The sequence below is a fragment of the Mesoplodon densirostris genome, chromosome 15, assembly GCF_025265405.1.
Source record: "Mesoplodon densirostris isolate mMesDen1 chromosome 15, mMesDen1 primary haplotype, whole genome shotgun sequence".
NCBI classification, from domain to species: Eukaryota; Metazoa; Chordata; class Mammalia; order Artiodactyla; family Ziphiidae; genus Mesoplodon; species Mesoplodon densirostris.
In genome coordinates this window covers 15,288,874-15,301,506 of record NC_082675.1, presented here as the reverse complement: position 1 = coordinate 15,301,506, position 12,633 = coordinate 15,288,874, and the positions used below count along the sequence as shown (strand labels likewise).

At 50.4% G+C, this 12,633-nt stretch overlaps 1 protein-coding gene across 2 annotated transcripts; it reads left to right on the top strand.

Moving 5' to 3' along the window:
- The first annotated feature begins 4,102 nt into the window (after window positions 1-4,102).
- IQCD (IQ motif containing D) lies at window positions 4,103-11,543 on the top strand. Of its 2 annotated transcripts, XM_060119663.1 has the most exons (4): window positions 4,103-4,831; window positions 7,752-7,985; window positions 9,807-9,878; window positions 11,232-11,543. In XM_060119663.1, the coding sequence occupies exons 1-4, from the start codon at window positions 4,103-4,105 to the stop codon at window positions 11,541-11,543; spliced, it is 1,347 nt and encodes a 448-aa protein (XP_059975646.1). The 2 variants fall into 2 exon arrangements, with proteins under 2 accessions (XP_059975646.1, XP_059975647.1); XM_060119664.1 differs by lacking the exons at window positions 7,752-7,985; window positions 9,807-9,878.
- Window positions 11,544-12,633: the final 1,090 nt, after the last annotated feature.

Sequence of the window (12,633 nt, the reverse complement as noted above, 5' to 3'; positions counted from 1 at the left end):
GTTATGGGATGCAGACTCCTAAGACAGACTGCCTGGGCTGAAATCCCAGCTCTGTGACTTACTTGCTATAAACTAGTAGAAACAGCTAACCTCTCTCTGCCTTCCTTTCCTCTTCTGGAAAATGGACGTAATCAAAACACCTACCCCAGGAGGCTGTTGTGAAGAATAAAGGAGTTAATTTGTGTAAAGCATTTAGAACAGTGGTCGGTACATTGTAAGTTCTCAAGAGTTAGTTCATTTTTTTGTTTGTGTTTTTGTTTTTTGTTTTTTCGGGGCCGCACTGCGTGGCTTGTGGGATCTTAGTTCAGGGATCAAACCCAGGCCTCTGCAGTGGGAGTGTGGAGTCCTAAGCACTGGACGCCAGGGAAGTCCCAGGAATTAGCTAGAATTTAATGGTATTTCTTAAAATGAGATGCTCCCCACCCCCACATAAACCTCTCTCTCTCTCCCTCTCTCTCCCTCTCCCTCTCTCTCTCCCTCTCTCCCTCCCTCCCTCTCTCTCTCCCTCCCTCCCTCCCTCTCTCCCTCCCTCCCTCTCTCTCTCCCTCTCTCCCTCCCTCCCTCTCTCTCTCCCTCCCTCTCTCCCTCTCTCTCTCTCCAGTTTGTTTTTTCACACCTTCTGACTTCGCCATGGACCAGTGCTGGATGTGCAGGGTACTTGTAGGGTAGTTGGGTTTTCTTCTCCTTTTTCTCCCTGGGGGGAAAAAATATAGTTTACCTCAAACCTTTTTTTTTTCTTCAAAATGTTCCGAGAGGGAAAGTAAAACATCCAACAAGCTTATCTGAGTGAAAACTAGGTATAATTTGCATGATAAAGATATATTTCCATTTATAAAGTTCATCAGCAGAATTAATGACAAATAAAGGGAAGATCCAATTAAAGTCCCCCCTCCATTAACAACCTTGTTTCGCGCTTAGGGCAAGAATTTTAAAAGGAGAGGCTTAAGTTGGAAATGATTGAAATATTAAGGTTCGTGGCATTAATGAAGTGATCGTATTAGAATTCAAGGAAAGGAGATTCTCCAGTGATTTTTGTAATCAGAGTCAGATGCATTTCCCCCAATTCCAGTTCCACCAGCTTTTTCTTGTTCACCCAAATGAGCTGTCAGGAACTGATGGGCGTCATCATAATCAAAGAAAACAAGTTTGCCCTTTAAAGCAAAGAGGTAATTTGGCTGAAAGCAAATTGAAAACATTTCCCATAAGGTTGCATTTGCAGCCGCAATCTCTAAAGAATTTGAGAGTTTTGATTTATGCTTGAGAGCCTTGGGGGACCATGGGGAGAAGTGAGTTCATTAAACACTTGGTTCACATTCATTCTGTGGCCCGTGGGGCGGAGATCCTTCATTCCCCGGGGAGGCCGAGGAAGCTCCATGGCTGTCCCTAAAATGTTATTTTCGGGAAAAGCCTTAAGGAACTCACGAGATTGATTGGGGAACAGGAAGCAGGTGGGAATCAAGGAGATGCAAGATAATGCCCTTCTGCCCCAGTCCTCAGCTCCCAGAGGCTTCTGATTTTTCTTTTTTTAAAATAAATTTATTTATTTATTTATTTTTATTTTTGCCTGCATTGGGTCTTCGTTGCTGCGCGCGGGCTTTCTCTAGTTGCGGCGAGCGGGGGCTACTCTTCATTGCGGTGCACAGGCTTCTCATTGCGGTGGCTTCTCTTGTTGTGGAGCATGGGCTCCCAGCGCACGGGCTTCAGTAGTTGCAGCATGCGGGCTCAGTAGTTGTGGCTCGCGGGCTTAGTTGCTCTGTGGCATGTGGGATCTTCCTGGACCAGGGCTTGAACCTGTGTCCCCTGCATTGGCAGGCAGATTCTTAACCACTGTACCACCAGGGAAGCCCAAGGGATCCATTTTTCCTGGCCAAGGAACAAAGCCTCCTTAGCACCTGATCTGGGTGCATTTCTTCCTGTTCTTTGTTACTTTAGGTGTTCCTTGGATTTCCTTACTCTTTGCCTTGCTGAACAGGTGTCGGTTGTGGCTTCATACATCGCTTGCTCCTCCCTTGCATTCATATCTCCATTCCCAAGGTCTTCCTGGAGCCCCCTCGACCTTGTGTTGTCAGTTGCCTAGCATATTTTGTCAGCTAGGGTCCTTTGATCGCGAGCAACAGAAACTAACCCTGGCTAAGCAAAATGGTGAAGGAAAAGCTGAAGATCCAGCCCTCAGACAGGACGACAGCCAAGGAAGTTCTGGGGATCTTGGTAGCAGAATCTTCAGGAACCCATCACGGCCATGAATCAGGTCCTGCCATTTCTCATCCATGAGTCACTCTTCAGGGTTCTTAGTAGGCAGAGACCAGGATTGTTTGATTGGCAGTCCCACCAAGACCACACACAGGGAGAGAGAGGATGAGTTCCTCAAAGGAAAAGTGGGGTGCTGTCCCCCGACGAAGAGCAAACAGGTCGCAGGAAGGCCGAGACATCCTTGCCCACTGTCTACTCCAGTTACGGCAGCTATAGCTCGATGAGTTTAAAACTGAAGTCCCTATCCTCCCTTCTAAACTTCCTCTCCCAATTTCCCTAGATTCTCAAGGGCCCCACCATTCTCTCCCATCCCCACCCAAGCTCAAAACTGTCCTTCATGCATCAGGTCCTAATGGTTCTTTCTTCAAAACGTTTCTCACATCCACAGACAGTATGAAAATTGAAATGGCCCAGGTAACCTGTAGTGGTGGCAACAGATCTCTCCCCAAGATGAATATCAGTTTTTTTCAGTGCTGGGAATTCAGGAGTCATGAAAATTGATAAAGCCTCTGCCTTCTTTGGAGCTTACTTTTTAGAGGAGGGGAAAGACAGACAATAAACAAATAAAGAGGTCCATGGACAGATGTCATATGGTGAAAATTAACCTGCTGAAAAAGTAAACAGGATAAGGGGACTGGGAGGGTGGGGGAGAAGGAGAGGGTTTATATTTTACATCAGGTGTCAGTAAAGCACTCACTATGACACTAATATTTGAGCTGAGACGAAGGGAAGGTAAACTCTGGGAGGATAGGAACTATACCTTGTATCTTTTTTATAACCCCAGGGGCTCAATGAATACCTGAATAGATGACTACAGGGCTGATCTTTTTTTTTTTTTTTTTTGTGGTACGCGGGCCTCTCACTGTTGTGGCCTCTCCCATTGCAGAGCACAGGCTCCGGATGTGCAGGCTCAGGGCCATGGCTCACGGGCCCAGCCGCTCCGCGGCATGTGGGATCTTCCCAGACCGGGGCATGAACCCATGTCCCCTGCATCGGCAGGCGGACTCAACCACTGCGCCACCAGGGAAGCCCTTAATCCATTCTTAAAAGCCAATGCAAATGCGCTGTGCTGGTCCTCATGCTGTTCGCTCTCAGCACCATTATTTGCTTGTCCCTCTTCCGCTCTGTCTCCAGCTGCTGACCCCTGCAGGCTTCATTGCCCAGGCTCCCTTGTCCCTGGTTTCCCACTGGATTTGGTCAGTGGGAGGCACTGGTGTTAGACTGGAAGGCTGGACAAAGGGAGAAACCAGATTTCTCCTCTTCTCTCTGCTTTGGGCTGCATTTCCGGCAGTGGCCACAGCTCCACTGGGGCTATAGTGACTCCTGGACAGGAAATGGCTGTGGCTCCAGCTTCCCCTGGGTGGCCCTGATCCCCAAACCCAACGCTTCCTCCTCCTTCGTGGTTTCCTGCCATTGACAATCGCTGGGTGGCTTTCCCTTCCCCTGGTTGGCCTCTCAATTCTTCCATCACCCACGTAACTGGTTGCTGTGTTTGAATACCTAGAATGATGTCTGTATTCCTGGTTGGTCCCTGCCTGACACATGTGCCTGAGACCCAGCTCCACACATGGTCCCCTTACCCTTGGGGCCCTGAGCACTGTTACAAAGCTAAAAACTGCTTTCCTTGAGAGGTTCTGTGTAAAAGCTGCAGAGCATCTAAGACAGACTCTCCACGTCAACAGTTTACGGCTGCTCTGGCCACACCAGCCATCCCGAAGTCAGCCTGACTCTGCTGACTACTTACTCCTTCCTTTTTCAGGGTTGCCAGAGACAATAAAAGCAGGAAGCCCAGATAGTCTACCAAAGTCTCAATCTCTCAGGGCGTACAAAGGCGAAGAAGACCACTCATAAAATGGCTTTGGACGTCCTTGCCGTGGCCCCTCTCTACCAAGACCCTGACGTCAACAGAGTAAGGCTGATAGCACAGACAACCAAAAAGTCCACCACCCCGCCAAAACCCTTGCCTCCTACCAAGACCAAACTCACCACCATCGAGACCAAGAGGATCATGTCCGTCCTGGACGAGACCATTCACAAGGTGGAGTGGGTGACCCTGCTGTCATACGTGGCATCCAGCTCCAAGAATTTGGAGGGGATGCTGGGGGAGGACATCATGAAAGCAGTGAGAGAGCACGAGGACCTTTGCCAGATCCTCCTGGATCGCATCAATTACCTGCAGGAGGAAGAGAGGCAGTTGCAGGAGGAAGAAGAGTTCGAGGATGAACCGTGGTTCCGAGACCGTGTCCTCTCCATAAAGGTGCAGAAATCCCACCTCCCACCCCTTATGCAGCAGATCAAAGGATCCACCAAGAACATCGTGAGATTCCTGCTCAGTAACCCCCAGGCTGCCAGTCTGTTGCAGGTGCAGACCCCAGGCAGAAGTGCGGAAGCCCAGAGTTTTATTGATAGCCTGGTAGAACTCCGAGGTTTCCTGTTTGAGAAGCTAGTCACTAGTCCCATGGAAGCCAGAGACAAGACTCAGTTCCTCCAGGACATCACCAGACGGAATCAGAGGAACCAAGAAATCATCGATACACTGGAAAATGAATTGGCAGTCTGCGTGAGGAACAGGGATGCAGAGGTATCACTGCACAGTATTGGTCAGGATATAGAAGGAGCCCCAGGGAGGAGCCCAAATCTTTTGACAGTTGGGTTTTTTCCTCAGTGATTTAAATAGCTGTTTTCATTCATTTACTCCATAAATATTGTTTTGAGCACTTACCAGGTGCCAGGTCTTATAAATGATGAGTCCACATGGTCCCAGCCTCATGGAGTTCATGATAGGGAAGGTAGGTCTTAAAGAGCTGATTTAATTACAGTTTTGAGAAGTACAAGGAAGGGTAAGTATAGGGTGCTATAAGAGAGTGTTATAGGAAACCTGAACTTGGAACTCAGGGACGTTGAAGTCAAGACATGGAGAATGAGAGGGAGTGAACCAGGCAAGTGAGGTAGAGAGAGACCTTCCAGGCCAAGGCTGGATAGTAAATACTTAATTTGAGGCTTTGCTGGCAGATTACACAGGGCCTTTGAGACTTAATCGAGGAATGTGGTCTTTGTCCTGAGGGTTAGGGGCAGGTAGGAGGGGTGGAAGCTCTAGAAGAATTTTTAAGAGGGGAAAGGATAACATGATCCCAACCTAATAATAACCATCTGGGGACACATACTATGTGTTATTCTTTACACACATTTTCGCACTAACAACTAGCAAAGTCCCTGGGAAGTGGCATATAAGTATAGGTTTGGCTGCCAAATCAGAGACCCCAAATGATAGTGGCTTAGTCAAGCTGGTGATGTATTTCTGTTTAACAGAGAGCTGGCATGGAAGCTCTGCTTCGTAAACTCATCAGGGGCCCAGGTTCCTTGCTGCTGGCTTCTCTGCTGTCCCCCACATGGGACTTCTAACTGTGGGCCCAGAAGGCTGCTCCAGCTTTCCACCGTCATGTCACCACTGGTCCAGCCAGCAGGAAGGAGGAAAGGGGAGGAGGGGACTTTGTCCTACCCTTTTGGGACATCACCCAGAAGCAGCATTCATACAGTTCTTAGCTACACCCAGTGCTAGAGATGCTGGGAAAGTGGTCTGTAGCTGGGGCCACCTTCCCAGTGAAACATTCTGCTCTACAGCCTTTCTGGGGAGAACAGGTCCTGGGGGACAGCCAACCAGCACTGCCAAATTTTCATCACCCTGTGATAGATGAGAGATCAAGGCCACCCTCCCTCCCCGATGTACTAGCTCGGGCGGGGGGGTCCCCCCTTCCTTATGTTCTCTCGGACTTTGTCCTGTACAGCATTCATCAGGGTTTGTTGATGACTATTTGTGTGATGATTTGATGATATGATTGGGGTCTGGCTCCCCCACAAGAGGACAGGGACCTTGTCTCTCTTGGCCTTCCACTGTGTCCCCAGTGGGCCTGGCACAAAAAGGGGGACAAGGTAATTATCTGCTGAGAGATGACAGGCTCCTGGGTGCTCAGGGGACACCACTCATAGGTTGGAGGGGTGTCACCTAGGGACAGGAAGAGGACTTCCAAGTGGCTTTGCCAGTCTCATTCGGGTAGTGGAAACAGCTTGGGGCTGCCAAGTTGGACAGACCTGGGGTCAAATTCCATTTCTGCCAAGTGGGCAGGTTTCATCAGGTCACTGGATCTCAGTGTAAAATGAGACGATGATACCAATAAGGCATGTTGAGGGGTCCACAAGGAAAGCTCTGACTGCAAATAGTACTGCCTGCTTCAAACCCAACCCCTGAAGGCTGAAGACTTGCCCACAGGACAGGCTTGCCTCAAACCCCTCCCCACCCCGCCTCCCACTCCCTGAGTACAGGAAGTGAGCTCAGGCCCGCTGCGGCCCGGCTGCCCGCTGCCCCCAGCCCGAGGCTGCTGGCCTGAGCCAGCCACAGCCCCCGTGTGTTCAGAGGGACACCCTAGCACTGTGATCAGCCTTTGGAGTTTATTTACGAAACAGCGGCGCCCCCGAACCCCAATTCCTGTTTTATTTTATTTTATTTTATTTTTCATTTATTTATTTATTTTTAACATCTTCATTGGAGTATAATTGCTTTACAATGGTGTGTTAGTTTCTGCTGTTTAACAAAGTGAATCAGCCATACATATACATATATCCCCATATCTCCTCCCTCTGGCGTCTCCCTCCCACCCTCCCTAACCCACCCCTCTAGGTGGTCACAAAGCACCGAGCTGATCTCCCTGTGCTATGCGGCTGCTTCCCACTAGCTATCCGTTTTACATTTGGTAGTGTATATAAGTCCATGCCACTCTCTCACTTCGTCCCAGTCCCAGCTTACCCTTCCCCCTCCCCGTGTCCTCAAGTCCATTCTCTACGTCTGTGTCTTTATTCGTGTCCTGCCCCTAGGTTCTTCAGGACCTTTTTTTTTTTTAAGATTCCATATATATGTGTTAGCATACGGTATTTGTTTTTCTCTTTCTGGCTTACTTCACTCTGTATGACAGACTCTAGGTCCATCCATCTCACTACAACCAATTCCTGTTTTAGAACCGACTGAGGGGCAGGAGCCAAGCCAGGCCCTCAAGGGGAGAGTGGGTGGGGGGCCAATCCCTGCGGCGTGTGTTTATCTCACACTTTCATGCATCGAGCCAAGTGTCCCTGGCAACTAGGCACTCCCCTGCTGTGACCCGGCAGGAGCATCGCGCTGTCGCAGACCTCTCCTCCTGTGACCCCGCTCAGGCGCGCCTGTGCACTTCACTCACGTCGGGAAATAGAGGATGGTGGCCATGAACATGGGCTCTGGATCAGACAGACCCGGCTTCAAATTCCATCTCAGCTGCACAACCCCAGACAGACTCAACCGCCCTGAGCCTCAATTTCCCGGTCTCTAGGCAGGCTGGCCCCGTCCTCCGGGGCCAGGGCTGGGATTTGGTGAGGTGGTAGCGCCCTGTCCTGAGGGGGCTGCAGGCATGCCAGCCTCTCCTGCGATGGCTCATGACCGCGGAGGTATCCTGGAGCCTCTCTTCTTCCTGGCCCAGGTAGAGAAGGAGAACTTCGTGATCCAAGAAATGAAAAACCACCTGCACCAGGTGCCCAAGTTCTCAGAGAACAGCCTCCTTCGCACCAAGCAGGAGGCTGAGGAGCAGCAGAAGGCAGACTTCCAGGCCTCGCAGGCCCGGGTGGCCAAGATCCAGCAGGAGATCCTGCTGCTGCAGTCGCGGTTCAACAGCCTGGTCATGGAGAACTGGAAGGCAGAGCAGGCGCTGAGGAAGGTGCCCTGGGAAAGCGGGGCGGTGGGGGCAATGGGGCCACTGGGGCAGGGGAGGGGGCGAAGGGAGGGCCAGGCGCAGGGCTTGGGGTGGGGGGCAGGGCTGCTCCAGCCACCCAGGGAGCAGCTCCCTGGGGAGAAGGGTGCAGGGAAGCCCAGGATGGATGCAGTATCCCTCGGGAAGCGGGAGGGAGCAGCACACAGGCCCAGGGACTGGGGGCAGAGAGATCAGGTCCTGCTGCAGGCCAGCTCTGTGACCTTGGGCAAGTTCCTGAACTCCTCTGAGCCCCACAAGGAGGATGATACCCACCTGTCCTGCAAAGGAAATGAAGGCGCACAGAAACCTCTGGCAAATCTCTTAACTCCCTCCGAGCCTTAGTTTTCACATTTTTAAAATGAAAGCGATTGAATAGGCCTTAATGAGTTGCTATGAGAATTAGATGGGATGATGGGTAGCTAGCTGGTAGCACCTAGTAGGTGCTCAATAAATATCCTTTTTTCATCTGCCTTCTCCATCGTCTCAGCTAGGACCCAGGCCCAGCATGCATCCAGCTTGCTTCCGATTCCCTTTCCTCACAAAGGGCACCCTTTCTAACACTTGTTCTCAGATTCGTTTTTGTTTCACTACACTTTTGAGCATCTGATGGAAGCACTGGGCCTCTCCCCCATGAAAAGGCTCAGAAGTACATACCCATGGTGGGGGGCAATTCTTGGGTCACAGGCCCCCTGAAGCCAGCCCATCCATGGTGCCCAAGTTACGAACTCTTGCACTGTAGGACTAAGGAGCTGATTTTTTTTTTTTAATTGAGGTGAAATTCACATAACATAAAATATAACCATTTAAATTTATTTATTCAGTGGCACTTAGTATATTCACAATGTCGTACAACCACAACCTTTATCTAGTTCCAAGATATTTTCATCACCTCCAGATAAAACCCTGTACTCATTAAGTAGCTTCTCCACCCCCCTCCCCCCAGTCCCTGGCAACCACTAATCTACTTTTTGTCTCTATGGATTTGCCTATTCTGGACTCTTCATGTAAATGGAATCATACAATATGTGGTCTTTTGTGTCTGGCTTCTTTCACTTAGCATTGCACTTTCAAGGTTCATCCACGTAGCATTTACCAATACTTCACTCCTTTTTATGGCAGAATAGCATTCCATTGTATGTACAGGAGCTGATCTTTTAGAAACAAAATTAGGTCACGTTCCTCCACTGTATCTAACTCCACCCAACAGCTTCCACTCTCCCTTACATTAGAAACCAAACTCCTTCCACTGCTGACACTCCCTCTGTGACACAGCTTCTCACTCTGAGCTCAATGGGACCATTCTCCTCCCCGGCCACGCCATTCCAGCCACACTGGCTCAGTTCCTACTCTGTAAACATCACCAGCTTGTTCCCACCTCAGGGCCTTTACACCTGCTGCTCCCTCTGCCTACAATGTTCTGGAGCTGGACTGCTGGCTTCAAATCCAAGCTCCACCACCCATGAGCTCTGTAATCTTGGGCCAAGTGAGTTAGCACATCTGACCCTCCGTGTCCTCGCCTGTGAAATGGAGAACGTACCTTGTGATGTGGATTCAGGAGGCGAGGCGTGATGCACGGCCTGCTGATGCAGAGCGGGCTGAGTGCTTTTTATTGTTAATGTTAGTATTAATATTGGATTATGGATTAATGGATTATTTTAATGATTAATTAATTATGGATTAATTAATATTAATATTAATTAATAATAATATTATTAATAAAATATCCATTAATATTAACAATGGATTAATATTAATCCATCGCACAATGACTAACTGAATTTTTTTTAGAAAAAGTATAAAGTGGAAACGGAAATTGAGAACTGGATCCAGAAATACGATTTGGAGATGAGTGAAAAGCAGGTATTTGTCTGCCTAAGTCTCTCTCAAGTGTGTTTCCCAAGATCCTCTAGGAATGGGGGTGAGGGGTGGAGAAGAGAAGCCCTAGTATGTATGGTCCATGGTCTATGCCAAGTTCTGGGCCTCTCCAGAGTGGCTTCCCTGCCCCTTCTTTAGGCTCAAGGGTTTGTCTAGCCTGGGGCAGTGAGGGGAGTGGTGGGAAAGGAAGGAGCCAGAAGCTGCGAGCCACCAAGATGTGCTTGACCCCAGGCCCGAAGATCTTGGCTCCATCTACTGTCAATATCCCAGACTCCCTGTTCCCTCCTGCTCAGCTCCTGCTAGCAGGCCCCTAAGCCGGGACTCATCCCCACGGGATTCAAGCATTCACCTCCACCACTTCACTCAGTCACTCAGGAACTTTCTACCGAGTGCTTAGATGTGCCAGGTGCTGGGCTCCAGTGGTCAAGAAAGTCCCCATTGTCATCTGGAGGTTCTACTCTAGTGGCACTTACTTGCTGTGTGACCCTAAGCAAGGGACTTGACCTTTCTGAGCCCATTTCTGCATGTGATCACAGTAACACCCACGCTGGAACCATGGTGGGGATTGAACGAGTCACTGTTGTCACAGGTGCTTGTACAGCACAGGATCTGGCCTGGAGGAGGTGCTCAGGGAATAGTAGCCTAAAAACGGGGTGCCCTTAAGCCTCCACCCAGCTCTGTGATAGCATCGGTGGCCCACAGCCCCGACTTTGGGGCAGGGGGGCCTGGTGAGCACTGGAAGTGACATCAGCCTCTGAGTGGTCAACGTCAGGTGTGCTGTCTGATCCTGAATGCTCTACGAAGGGGGAGACTTTGGAGGCTGTGCTCTTGTTTCTCTGTTCCCAATGAGGGTGGTGGGTTAATGATGGCAGAGACCGAGTCCACTTAGCTCTGCGTCCTCTGGAAGTACTTTTCTTCTGGTAGATGCCTGGTGGGGGCGGGGGGATGGAGGTTGCATCCATCCCATCATTTAATCCTGGAAATAGCTCCCACCCCTGCTCCTGGGTTTGGAATTGTCCTCATGTTTCAGATGAGGAAAAATGACGGCTTGAAAGGTGAAGCCCCTCAAGATGTGGCTGAGCTGAGATTGGAAGCCCAGCCTGCCCAGCCCATGAGCCGTATTCTTTCCTCCTTCCTGAAACTGTTTCAGCTGGGCCCCACTGTAAACTCAGATGGACTGCGTCAGCTCTCCCATTCTCATCTGGGCCTCAGATGCGGAAAGGCTTAGCGTAGGCGGCATTGCTGGGGCGGAAGCGCCTTCGGGAAGGGTGGGAACAGAAGAGGGTGGCAGGCGGTGCTCTGTGCCTGGAGACCCCTACCCCCTGCCTCTCACCCCAGGATGAGTACGAGGAGTTGGATGTCATCCACAAAGAGGAGAAGCTCCAGCTGGAGGAGCTGAAGAGACGGCATGACGTGCTGGTGGAAGAGTTCTCCCAGATCCGGGCCGAGCAGGAGATCAACGCCAAGAAGAGGCTGGAAGCCGAGCAGGAGATGGTGCGCATGGTGCGGGCTGCCACGCTCATCCAGGCCCTGTGGAGGGGCTACCTGGTCCGCTCCATGCTCAGGTCCAAGAAGAAGAAGCGGAGCAAGAGCAAAGTGAAGGAGAAGGGCAAGGGCAAGGGCAAGGGCAAGGGCAAGGGCAAGAAGTGAGTCCTTCCCCCAGCCTGCCCAGACCCCTGCCCTCACCATGACCTTACCTCTCACTCGAGAGCCGGCCTGGAAGCCCCTGGGATGTGGAGCCCTGCAATTCATGGCTTTAACACTTTTTCAAAATTAAAAACCCTTTTAAACCACAGCCTACAAATAAACTTCACTTTACCCAGGGCCATTGGGTGCGTGTCCATGCTGCAGATGCCAATTCCATGAGGGGAACACACAGGCTGGGTGTCAGCACGTAACCATTCCTTCGTTTTGCTTCAGTGGGAAGCCGGACCCTGGGCTGCATCCCCCTCGGTCCCAGCCCAGAAGCTGCCATGACTGCGATGGACACATCACCCACCAGGACAGCTGGGTGTGGGTCACAGCTGCCCACAGGGGAGGGCGGGGCAGGCAGAGAACTCCAGGAGAGAGAGGGAGGGTTTCAGGCTGCACCCTGCCCCTGCTCTGGGTATCAATTTGCCCACAACTTCTCCCTGGTTTAGCATCGTGAAAGCTCAGGGGTCCTGAGGTCATAAACCAGCAACCTCACATTAGCCTTATTCGGTGTCCAGGTAGTTGAAGAATATATTTTTAAATTCACTACTGGCGTTTTTTTTTTTTTTAAGTCTTTATTGAATTTGTTACAATATTGCTTCTGTTTTATGTTTTGGTTCTTTGGCCGTGGGGCATGTGGGATCTTAGCTCCCTGACCAGGGATCCAACCTGCATTCCCTTCACTGGAAGGCAAAGTCTTAACCACTGGACCACCTGGGAAATCCCCACTGCTGGCATTTAAAAAATCAGAGGCTACTGCTTAAAAATGCCTTTTCTGGAAAAATCTCATCATCCAGATAGCCCGGGCCTGCATGTCTTCTAAAGGTGAGCAGGAGCGCCCCCTTTGGATGGCAGAGACAGGTTGTCCCAGTCCCCACCACTCCCAACTGTCTTCCGGCCATCATGGCCTTAGTGTCAGTCGCCCCTTATCATCATACTTGGGCGGTTGCTTCCCTTTTTTAGTACAGTTTGGAGGAAAGGTATTTGTGGCCAATGTCTACTAAAACATAGGGGCAAGGGATAAAGGCAAATGAGAGCTGAATGTTTC